At 35.8% G+C, this 12,578-nt stretch overlaps 1 protein-coding gene across 8 annotated transcripts in view; it reads left to right on the top strand.

Moving 5' to 3' along the window:
• Positions 1-12,252, top strand: part of Znf131 (zinc finger protein 131) — a 29,817-nt gene extending 17,565 nt beyond the window's left edge. For 5 of the 8 annotated variants that reach the window (XM_005319664.5, XM_013356123.4, XM_040272188.2 and 2 more), the window contains exons 5-7: positions 2,316-3,001; positions 9,156-9,286; positions 10,367-12,252. In XM_005319664.5, the coding sequence (XP_005319721.1) occupies positions 2,316-3,001; positions 9,156-9,286; positions 10,367-11,050 (1,501 nt within the window). In that variant the 3' untranslated portion in view covers positions 11,051-12,252. Of the gene's footprint in view, positions 1-148; positions 238-2,315; positions 3,002-9,155; positions 9,287-10,366 lie in introns of those variants that run through there. The other 3 variants (XM_040272189.2, XM_040272190.2, XM_021722531.3) reach the window with 3 other exon arrangements.
• Positions 12,253-12,578: the final 326 nt, after the last annotated feature.

The following is a 12,578-nucleotide window of genomic DNA, read 5'->3' as shown; positions in this document are numbered from 1 at the left end:
CTGAAACAAGTACCAACCAGATTGTCATAGGGTTGCTCTTGGGAGAAAAGAAAAGGATCATGTCCAAGAATGTAAAGGGCAGAATCCGAAATTTTCCAGTTAGGATTATATAACCTTCCTACCCCTTTTTGTCTTCATCATTACCCAGGAAGCAGCTGAGAAGAGATGATTCCTTTCTGTGGACAACTGAATTTGATTACCAAACTGCCTTTCCCAGATTTTTTGGTCAAGGAGGAGGTGAGGGAAATAGTCAGAAATCTTTTTGAATCAATGTTTTGAGAAGGCCATTGTAAATGCTCCATAATATTAGTATCTGTTTATGGTAGAGAGTATGAGAAGTCCATTAATACCTTTAATGTTAGCCAGTTATTAGCCAATTACTGAGTAGTATTTGTGATTAAAAACTGCAGTACTCTCGGACTGATGGTGATCCAAAAAGTTGAACAGAAGACATAGATTAATTTAAGAGGCTACAATGTGTGGCCTGAACTAGCTGATCAGACTGCAGTAGCAACAGTGTAAACTGAAAAAGTGTTAACAGTGGTAAAGCACAACTGACAGCCTAGAGATGGAGCCAAAAGTCTAGTATAGTCAGCCTTCAAGTACCAGAGACAAAACCATGTGATATGCCTTTTTCACTCTGAGACAGGCCAACTCTTTGTAGGTGTCACAAGTCTGGCACGCAATCTACATCAGAAACAGGGTCTTTTACTTGTGCTCAATCCATGATGGTGAATGTGTTGGCACATCCAGAATAAGTTGGATCTAGGCATTAATGGTGACAGTCTGGGTGCAGGTGTGATTAGCAGTTTGATTCCAGTTGATTTCATTAGAGAACCATCCTTTATATGGGCATCAAAATAAGTGACCCAGATTAAGAATAGGGAATGTTGACCAGAGCTATGAGGACAGTCTCAGTTTCTACCCATTGGGCAAAACCATTGTGTTTACTTTTAGTTTTCATGGTTTTGAGGTTGAACACCTTCAGCAGCCCAGTGAACACCATCAGATTTCAACCTAACAAAACCATTAGTGAGTCAAGGATCCCATTAACCTGTTGGCTTTACTTTGGTCAACAGAGAGTGGGAGCTACCACTTTTTCATATAAAGCCAAAGTATAAACTGACTGCTTTCTTAAATATACCCTTTACATTTGACAAATGACACTTGTTGGGCACTTCTAACCTTATTACTGTCTTTCTAAATCTTGTAAATGTACAAGATGCTGAAGCACTGAAACAGCAGTTTATAGAATTAACCCCACCCCCCAAGGTCAAGAGAACTTCCCTATCCTGCTCTGAATCATGCCCATACCCCATCAGTTGAATGTAAAGTGCCTTTTCTCCCTCAGGGAACTAGGTAGGATAGTAAGTTAGGCACTTGAAAGTTTGAGTTCTTCACATTCCTGAGTTTCTCCCATCATACTTGGTGAGTACATATTGACTGTAGCTCCACTTGAGAATAGGGAGACTTTGGCTCTCCCCTTAATTTTCTTTCTCCTTAAAAGCACTTGAAAGTAGAGGGGAAGGGAAAGATAGAAGAGAAGTTATGGAGGAAGAAAGTGATTCTGGTTTCAAACAACACACAGACTGCATGGGGTTCAGACAAATAAACCTCCAGTGTTTTCAGCCCCTTCAGAGACCTCAAGGTTATTCTTCCGACAGTCTGTTTCAGCTGTGAAAACTCCTGATTTCGGCTGCCCCCTCTCATGTTGCTTTCCAGTTGGAACTTCCAGGTCATGCCTTTGGCTTGAAAGAATACTTCTTAATCCTGGACGTTTACTGCCCCATTATCATATCATTTCCATTTTTGCCTAGTTTTGACATAAAAGTTTAAGGGTTTTCACTTGGTCTGTAACTATGATTTTTTCCTGTCCACCCTCCAATATTTTATAGTTTCAGTGGTTTTTTTAAAAGCCAGCTTCATTTTGAGTTAATTTTTTAATGTATGATGTGAAGTAAAGGTTGTAGTTTGTATTTTCCATGTCGATATCAGATGTTCTAGCACCACCATTAAAATATTATCTTTCCTTTATTAAAATACTTTGGAACCTCTTTTTCAAAAGTTTATTCTGTAAGTGGGGCTCTGTTTTGGACTTTATTTTATTCCATTAATCTTCATAGTTGTGCTTTCACCAGTGTCATTATCTTCATTGCTGTAGCTTTGTAGGAATCTTGAAATCGGTATATACCTTCCAATTTTGTTTTCTGCCTTTCTATATAAATTTTATTATCAGTTTTATCAGCTTCTTCAAAAAAAACCTGCTGAGATTTTGATCTTGTATATTTTTTTAATTCATATGTTATATATTTCAGAAACAAAGAAAATTCAGCTCCATTAGAGGAAAATACCACAGGAAAAAATGAGGCAAAAAAAAGAAAGATTGCAGAAACTTCAAATGTTATCACTGAGTCATTGCCATCTGCAGAATCAGAGCCTGTTGAAATTGAGGTGGAGATTGCTGAAGGCACAATTGAAGTGGAAGATGAAGGCATGGAAACATTAGAGGAAGTGGCTTCTGCCAAGCAGTCCATAAAGTACATACAGAGCACAGGTTCCTCTGATGATTCTGCTTTAGCATTGTTGGCAGATATTACCAGCAAGTACCGACAAGGTGATAGAAAAGGGCAGATTAAAGAAGAAGATGGCTGTGCATCTGACCCCATAAGCAAACAGGTAGAAGGTATTGAAATTGTGGAACTTCAGCTGTCACATGTGAAGGACTTGTTCCATTGTGAGAAATGTAACCGTTCATTTAAATTGTTTTACCATTTTAAGGAACACATGAAATCACACTCCACTGAGAGTTTCAAGTGTGAAATATGCAATAAAAGGTACCTTCGGGAGAGCGCATGGAAACAGCACCTAAATTGTTACCACCTTGAAGAAGGTGGAGTGAGTAAGAAGCAAAGAACTGGGAAAAAAATTCATATATGTCAGTACTGTGAGAAACAGTTTGACCACTTTGGACATTTTAAAGAGCATCTTCGAAAACATACAGGTAATTAGAAAATACTTTGTTAAAAGTGTATTTATTCCACATTTATATGAAATCTAAATTGTTTTTTTAAATAGTGCCATATAAACTAATAACTTCTGTCTTTTCTAAGACAAAACACAAATTGCGTTTATAGTATTGTTGAAATACTGATACTTTAAATGCAAATCATTATCAGCTTTGAAAGTGATTGTCCCTTTTATGCCTTACCAGTTTCTATATTTTTCAAAGAAATACATAAAATATTCTGATTTACTTACTAAGGATTATAAATTATTCAGTCCTAATAGTGGGACTTTACTGTTCCTGTTATTACATTTTTCCTATTAATACATTACATAGGTAAGTACATTTATAAGATGTCTCTGACATGTTTATACTTTTTTGCATACCTTTAGTTATGTTTTGGCCTAGTTGATAGGCAATATACCATCTTACTTCACATCTCTCACCAGCAAATGTGTCAGGACTGGTGGATAGCCAGGGAGTTAAGAAGGATCATGTCTTCATATTATTCCTTCTCCTGGGAGCCATCCTAGACCTAAAGCACAGGTTCCAGAAAGGTCTGTCTAAGGCCCAATGGTTCTCACAATTCTGTATTTGCTTGTTTCCCTGTCTGATTCACTGCCCTTGTTCCCACTCCCCAATCATTTCCTTGTGAGATCTCGTGAACCATGCATAGGACCTGCTACCAATAGCTTGAAACTCGGAGAGTCCTTTAAGTCCACTATAACAAGTAAGTGCTGAGTATCAGGCTTCTGAACACTTGTTCCCAAGTCCTCATTGCAGGTAGTGGTTAAAGCTGTTTTTTAGATTGTTGATATGGTGACTACAACATAGATACACTATACTATTCGGGATCTTTCTCTTTGATGCTAGAGTTTGGAGAAAGCTTTTGGTGAAATATTTTTATAGACCCCTCGCTATCTAGAATCACTTGCTAATATAAGTTGAAAATGAGAAACTAGGTAGAAACAGATAATATGGTATCCTTTGCCATTTGAATTCTTGCTGTCAATATTTGGAAACTAAATACAGGAGTAGAGAGTAGTCAGAGAATGTACTATCCTTAAGGCTCAGTATGAATTTAAAAGGTTTTAAGGGACTAGTTTGGGTAATTAATACACAGTAAATTTTTATGTGAATTAAATTCTGATTTCAGATTTGTACACTTTAGAAACTGATAAAGATTTTTTGGTCCTTAAAAAAAACAAATATTCAGGGTTGGGGTTTTAGCTCCGTGGTTAAACGCTTGCCTTGCATGCAGGAGGCACTGGGTTCGATCCTCAGCACCACATAAAAATAAATAAATAAATGAAACAAAGATGGGCGGCTCAATTGATATTTAAAATACATATATATATGTGTGTGTGTGTGTGTGTTGTGTGTGTGTATATATATATATATATATATATATATATGTATATTCAGCTAGGCGCAGTGGTGCACGCCTTTAATCCCAGTGAATTGAGAGGCTGAGATAGGAGGATTGCAAATTCAAGGCCAGCCTCAGCAACATTGAGGTGCTAAGCAACTCAGTGAGACCCTGTCTCAAAATAAAATACAAAATAGGGCTGGGAATGTGGCTCAGTGGTTGAGTGCCCCTGAGTTCCAAAAGGATACCAAAAAAACAAAAACAAAACAAATATTCATCTATTCTTTGGGTCTCTTGTTGAACATTTATGTGATAACTGTGGGTTAATTTTGCAAAAGGATTAAATACCACCAGAACAGCAAACAGTCATTAGAATGTAATCAGTGAACTTTGATAGGGACTTCCAGCACACCGGCAGAGGACCAGTTGCTTTTTTATATTGCTTTTTAGGACTATGATATTTGATAATAGGGCAACATGAACTCTTTTAGAAATTTTAAAATGTACTCTTTATTTTGGATTACACAGAGTATAGGTTGTATTTCTTTGATTTCAAAATGATGTGAGATAAAGTAACTTAATCTAAAGTAACTAAGTTATTAGAAAATATAGGACCACATGTCCACTGGACGATCACTTTAGCACATAAACAGTTTTGACATTTAACTTCAATTACTTTGCTAGTAATCAGTGACAAGATTGTTGTAGGTAAGTGATAGATGGTTTAGTGAATTTGAGAAGAGCATAAGTAAGCATTTTTAAATTGTGTTTGTTAATAAAGGATGATCACTTTTCCCTTTCAACAAATTTTTTCTTGTAACCAACTAAGTACAAAAATTGGAGACAATCCTGTCCCCAGCCACAAAACATAATACACCACAACTCATTTTCATATTTTGAATATTTTTATTGGTTTAATGTTTTTGTTTCTTGTATATTCTTAAAGCATGTACCATAATCTATGGCTTGATTTGCAAAGTTTTAGCTATTCACATACTCTGAATTTATTTATTATAGTAATGATCCCATTCTGCTAGATCATGGACTTAGAATCCAAGGAGCTCAGTTATATTGGGGAAAATATTCAGACAGAGTGTGATAAGCTAAATGCTGGGTTGCTTGGGATGGAAGAGACAAAGATGGCTTTCTGGGGGTTACCCTATGGTGACTCAAGAGGAGAAGCCTGGAAACAGGCATTCCAGACAAAGGAAATGAAACATTCAGACATAAAAACAAGTGGAAGCAAGTCATTAGGAGTGCAGGTAGTGCATATGCTGAAGGATTGGATTTTATCTTGGAAGATTCTGGGTCATTTTAAAGGAGTTTTAAGTCAGAAAGCAATCTGATCAAATTTGGTTTAGATGATTGACAAGATAGATTGGAGCAGCATGAAACCTACTGACTAATAAGGAATCTGTTCAAGTAAACCAGAATGGGGAGTTGGTAAAGGTAGCTACAATGGAAAAGGGTTGGACATTTTAGTAATACGTAGGTAAAATCCATAGGATTTGGTGACCAGTGAGGTGGTGGGGAGACAGAGGGAGGTGGTATTAGAGAGCGAGCTTCCTAGCTTTCTCATTTAGGTGACCAAATGATTGGGGGTTATTAAATTACAGAAAAAACAGGTAAGCAGTTTAGGTGTTAAAGAAGAACCAGAGCAACTGACAGCTATGCCTGAAGGATAACCAGTGTGAAAGACAACCTAGAGCAGGCCTTTAGCCATGTTTTTAAATAGTGGACTCCTAGTTTCCAAGAGAGAAAAGTGTAGAATCAGAATGTGGATCCAGAAATCAAGTCAGTTCCAACTCTAGTTCTGATATTTACAAGCATGAACTTGACTGGTTCACTTTACTTTGAGATTTCTCAAAGTGTAAATAAGGATAACAATACCTTCCCACAGTTTTCCATTACTGTGACAAAATATATACCTGAGATAAATCAACTTGAAGGAGGAATCATTTATTTTGGCCCACAGTTTCAGGGGTTTTAGTCCATGGTCATGTGACTTTTTTGTTTCTGGGGCTGTGAAACAAAACTGCTCACCTCATGGCAGCCTGGAAGAAGAGAGAATAGGAGGGAAGAAGAAAAGGAGACTGGAGGACAAAATATATACTTCAAAAGCACACCTTCAGTGACCCACTTTGTTCAGCTAGGCCCTATGTCCTAAAGGTTCCACAACCTCCCAGTAGCACCACTAGTTAGGGACCAGGCCTTCAAAACATGAGCCTTTGGGGAACATAAGCAGATTCAAACTGTAACACCTACTTTCCAGGGTTGTGACAAATATGAAAATGGTGAAAGCACTTTGAAAACTGCAGCTACCCACACATCTAAAATAGAATAATCTGTTGCTATTTCTATATTTTACTGGGCTTATTAAAGTAAATTTTAAAATAGAAACAGTTCAAGTGGCATACAATGAAAAGTTTTTTAGTCTAAAAGGTTTTTTAGTCTCTTTTTTACTTAAGTAGATCTCTTCAGAAGTAAACTACTGGCTGGTGGTATAGTTTGGTTGTGGAGAGTGTTCTTAGGCATGTGCCAGGCTTTGGGTTTAATCCCTAGCACTACAAAGAAAGAAAGAAACAACTGTTATCATTTCTTTATTTATCTTTCCAGGTGTATTCCTTGGATTTTCAAATAACCATACACATACATGCTTGCTTTTGGGGAAACAAATAGCATGCCGTGATAACAGTGACATTTATCTTGTTTTTTGCGGGGGAGGGGGAAACGTTGTATCTATGAATACTTAATTTTTTTAAATTGTGGATGCACAATACTTTAGTGTATAGTTATACCATAATTAACTACTCCTATTAATAAACACTTAGGTTTTTGCTAGGTCTTTGCTATTATAAACTATGCTGCAATAAGCATTCTTGTACATTTATCTTTATGTGTATGTTCAAGTAACTTAATTTTTAAGAGGATAACTGCCAGGAGTATGAGTATGTGCATTTAAAATCTTGGCAAATATTATCAAATTGCCCCTAAAAGAGGTTCTACCAGTTTATACTTGTAAGTCTTATTGATAATGAAAAATTATAATAAAACCACAAAATTTAATATTTCTTTTAGCAGTATCTCCCAACATTTTTGGAATTAAAAAGGGTTTCTGTATCAACAGTAATTCCGGGTAAATAGGTATTCTTTCTTATATTAATTTTTTATCATGGAAATCGTACAAAAGCTGTATGTTTTTTAGGAAATAATGTTACTTGACTGCATGAATCCTTCTATTTAAGTATGAAGGTCTCATCTGGGACCTCATTTCTGGAGCTCCACCTCCAAAATTTTAGTCTTGTTCTCTAAGCATTGTTCTTTCTCCAAATTTCTTCACTTTTCTCATAATTTTTTTCTCTAACCACATTTTCTTGCTTAGAAGAACTCACTTCCTCTTAAAAAAAAATCTATGTCTTGGAATCATTTTAGGTATTTGCTCCTGCTCCCTGGTTGCTGAGTACTGATAGAGATAATTCATGTCTGAGATCTTTAGTTAGACAGTTTGGTGTTTGTTTCCTCCTTCAGTGATTATTCCAGATCATCACTGTAGTACTCCTTCTCTCACAGCAAATAACAGTGGTTTATCCTGGCTTGAAGAACCCTCATAGTGATCTGTTCTCCCAGGCACCTTTCCTCTTTACTTCTAGGCTTTCTTGAAAGAGTCTTTATACTGATTGTTTTCACAAACATGCCTCTAACTCTCCTCATCCCAGACAAATCTGGCTTCTGATCTCAGTTTACCACTGACTTCTATAATTTCCCTTAGTTTTCATTCCTTCTGCTTCTTGGCAATTATATTTCTGTTTCCTTTGCTAGCTCATCTATCTGCCTTTTTAAATTGGTGTTTCACTAAGTCCTTTCCTTGATTTTGTTATCATACAACATACTCTGAGAAAATTTATCCATACTGGAAGTATTTATTACCACTGAAAATAACCACTAATCTACATATCAGTCCACCCTCTTACTTGGCTCCAGAATTATTTGTACAACTATCTACTGGCTGCCATCCCTCAGCTCTGAGTAACTTGAACTGAACAGACTCAAAACTGAATTCATAATCTTTCCTACCACAGCTACTCCAATCCTACTTGGATTCCTGAGTCCTGGGTTCTTTTCTGATTGGCATTCCACCCATTGTGAGAAACAGTTTCTCCCTTCTTAATCCTCATCCACTGTGCTGTTTTATACTTCTGGCCTCTGCCTAGAGCAGATTTTCTTGATTCCTTCTTTCATTCCGTTCCAGGTAGAATTAACCCTCCTCTTTTGTGCCTCTACAATTCATTTCCTGTGGCTCTGTTTTCTGTAAGGAGTTTCCGGTGCAATGTATTTATTTATTATCACATATTTCACTTACCCTGGCCTTTGACAGGAAGTTTTTTTAAAGGACATTGTATTTATCTTTCTATCTTCATTATCTAGCACATGATCTGTTACATGGTAAGTGTATAAAAATGCTTATGGAAAGAATAGTGATACATTTCCCTAAAATAACAGATTGGTCATAATTTTTATATAAGGAAAATAATGCAAGAAATGAAAAAAAAGGTATAAAACTTTAATCCAAATTTGATTTCTTCATCAGGGCTCAGATTAAATTAATCATCATTAAGTCATATTTTCTCTGAGAAATCTTGGATGTGGTAAAATATCTGAATTATAAATTGTGAATTTCCCCTTTTAAGAATGTATTATTAAAAGTAACCAAAAAGCAAAAAACAGACTCTTAAAATTTGCTGGTTTTTTTATTGTCAGTATATTTTCTTTCTCTTATAATAGGTGAAAAACCCTTTGAGTGTCCAAATTGTCATGAACGATTTGCTAGAAATAGTACTCTCAAATGTCATCTCACTGCATGCCAAACTGGAGTGGGGGCAAAAAAGGGAAGGAAGAAGCTGTATGAATGCCAGGTATGTGTGGGTATATTCTGTCCTTAACAAATGAATTTGTATTTGCATTCTTCAATAGTGAAAGGTGGTAGTAGTCCCTGACTTACCACAATTCAATTTGGAATTTTTTAACTTTATAATAGTGTGAAAGGTCAGTGGAAGTCATACTTTGAATTTTGATCTTTTCCTGAGCTAGTAATAGGTAATAGGATGCTCTCTCATGGTGCTAGACAGAAACAGAGAACCATAGGTCCCAGTCAATCAGTGATCAAGAATGAAACAGCTGATGCTCTACAGTGTACTTTGTTGCTTAGCTGTGATAGTCAGTAGGTTTAAGTATATTGAAACCATTTTTAACTTAAAGCATTTCCAACTTAGAATATTTACAGTAGATCTATCAGGACATAACTCGTAAGTTTAGGAGCATCTGAGAATCTCAAGCAAAGGTACAGAGTTGACAGTTTGGAAAGGAATGAGAGTAATGAATATCACTGTGTTGACTTTATAAGGAGAAATAGTTTTAGTACTCAATCCTAGATGACACTGATACCAATTTTAAAAAAATACGTACTAAACAATAGGTAGTGTGAAACTAAAGTTATTCTTAGCCATAGAGCAGTCAGTCTTCCATGATAAAATAGTGGTTTTTTTTTTTAAAGTAAGATTATGTCTCTTTAAGTGTTGAAATTATGCTACAAATTATAATATGGTTACTTTATATTCCAAGAATTTATGTGGGACTTAAACAATGAGAGCCATATGAAATATTTCCCAGAATATTTAAAGTTGTTAGCAGCTAAAAGACCCAAGTCAACCAAGTAATTATGAAATAGCTTGGACCAGATTTTATTTTAGATACCATATTCATAATATTTCAACTTACTTAGGGTGGGGTTGTGGCTCAGCGGTAGAGCGCTCGCCTAGCACGTGTGAGGGGGTTCGATCCTCAGCAACACATAAAAATAAACAAAAATAAAGGTATTGTGTACAACTAAAAAATAAATATTTAAAAAATATATTTCAACTTACTGTCAATATATGTTAAAATTACAGAGAATAATCCATATTTCTTTCAGTTAACATCTATCTTGGTTATTTCAGGTGTGTAACAGTGTGTTTAACAGCTGGGACCAGTTCAAAGATCACTTGGTAATACACACTGGAGATAAACCCAACCATTGTACTTTATGTGACTTGTGGTTTATGCAAGGAAATGAATTAAGGAGGCACCTCAGTGATACTCATAATATTTCAGAGCGTCTAGTAACTGAAGAAGTCCTTTCAGTAGAAACACGTGTGCAAACTGAACCAGTGACATCAATGACTATTATAGAACAAGTTGGGAAGGTGCATGTGTTACCATTACTTCAGGTTCAGGTGGATTCAGCACAAGTGACTGTGGAACAAGTCCATCCAGATCTGCTTCAGGACAGCCAAGTGCATGATTCACACATGAGTGAGCTTCCAGAGCAGGTCCAAGTCAGTTATCTAGAAGTGGGTCGAATTCAGACTGAAGAAGGTACTGAAGTACACGTAGAGGAGCTGCATGTTGAACGGGTAAATCAGATGCCAGTGGAAGTACAAACTGAGCTTCTAGAAGCGGACTTGGATCACGTGACCCCTGAAATCATGAGCCAAGAGGAGAGAGAACCTAACCAAGCAGATGCTGCTGAGGCTGCCAGGGAAGATCACAGAGGTGCTGAGGGTTTAAAGACCAAACCAGCAGTGGATTCCCAAGTTGAAAAGGCAGAGAATGACAGAACAGCTATGCCAGTTTTAGATTGAAATAACGAATATATTTTTTAATTTACACGTTGGGTTTTTGAACTGGTTATGGGCAGTGTGACTGTCCTTAAACTGACAGACAAGTGGACCAAAGTTAAAAACTATTTCCTGTTGTGCTGAACTGTTTCTATCGAAACAAACTGATGCCCCTCACCCCAGTTAATGCCACAGAGGAGGATCTTTTCTCATAAATGAAGGGGAGCTTTGAGAAGTATATTTCTGAAAACTTAAATGGATTATATTCTTATTATATAGTTGGGTACGAAAGTATCTATTTTCATTGTAGTAAGGGTTCTTTATCACCATTTTCTCTTCCCCGGGTCATGTCCTTCCTCAAATTTTTTTCCATATTGTAAAATCAAATGTAAAATCATTAGAATACAAGTTTATGTATTCTAATGCATGTTAGAAAATTGAATATGTAGGAAACAAGGCTGCATGAAGAAAGTGCGTTGTTACTGTGCAGTTAAAATTTTGGCTGGCTTTCTTTAGTTTGAACAACATTCTTGTCTACCCCAATAGTCACAGGTGCCATCTCTGCAACAGAAAGAGTGGTGGTGGCAAAATTTCCAGAATGTTAAAAAAACAAACAAACAAAAAACACCCATGTGCCTTTTTAAAACCAACTAGACTTTTCTATAAAACATCTCTGGTTCTTTCAAAGTTTGTGTTATAAGGAGCAATGTAGACAGTGCTATAGTACTTCATATTTTTGCTTATGATGACAACTACCAATTCTTTTTCATTTAAGTTAGATTGAGAAATTTCATTTAATGGCAGCTGAAGGGCCATTTTCAATTGGGAGAGTTCATTTACATCTGTGGTAAACTTTATTTTGATGAAAAGTTGCACTAGTATTTTACTACAGATGGAAAAAAAAAAGATGAGCATCATTTAAAAATTAATGTATTTAAAATAAAGTACAGAGAAAAACATGTATATAATATATCAGGCTTTGTTTTGAATGGAATCTTTTCCCCCAATCCTTAATGTAAAGATCTTGTGCTATAACTTTTAAAGCCATACAAATAAGAGTGCTAAACTGTGGACTTAAAAGTAGGTGTGTAAATATTTTTAATCAGTATTACTTAGAAAATAAAATATAACAACTACATAAAATAAACCAATATGCTATTTTCTTTACCTGTTAAATATTGGGAGATATTTACATTTTTAAAGTAAACTTTAAAATTATGTGTTCATGACTCTTTCTTATTTTTTTTAATTACCAGTGTGGAAGTTGGTATGTGGTTAGAGATACCATCTCATCTTTCTGCATCTGTATTAACATGATTTTTTCATGAACAGAGAGATAAAATTCTCAACACATACCTCCAACTTCAAAAGTCGGCTCAAGAAAAAGAAGGCAGAAGTTGGTATTCTTTGTAGTTCTTACATAGTGAGCATAACAGCAAGTGGAATTTTTTGAGTAGAGCCTTATTAAGTTTTAAAGATCAATTCAAATAACTTTTTGGTAATCCTGATGTTAAATAGTAACACATTTATGAAATATGTGGAAGAGAATGGC

The sequence above is a fragment of the Ictidomys tridecemlineatus genome, chromosome 1 (genome assembly GCF_052094955.1).
Source record: "Ictidomys tridecemlineatus isolate mIctTri1 chromosome 1, mIctTri1.hap1, whole genome shotgun sequence".
In the NCBI taxonomy this organism is placed as follows: Eukaryota; Metazoa; Chordata; class Mammalia; order Rodentia; family Sciuridae; genus Ictidomys; species Ictidomys tridecemlineatus.
The sequence above is the reverse complement of the archived record's forward strand: the minus strand, read 5'-3'. Positions and strand labels throughout refer to the sequence as shown.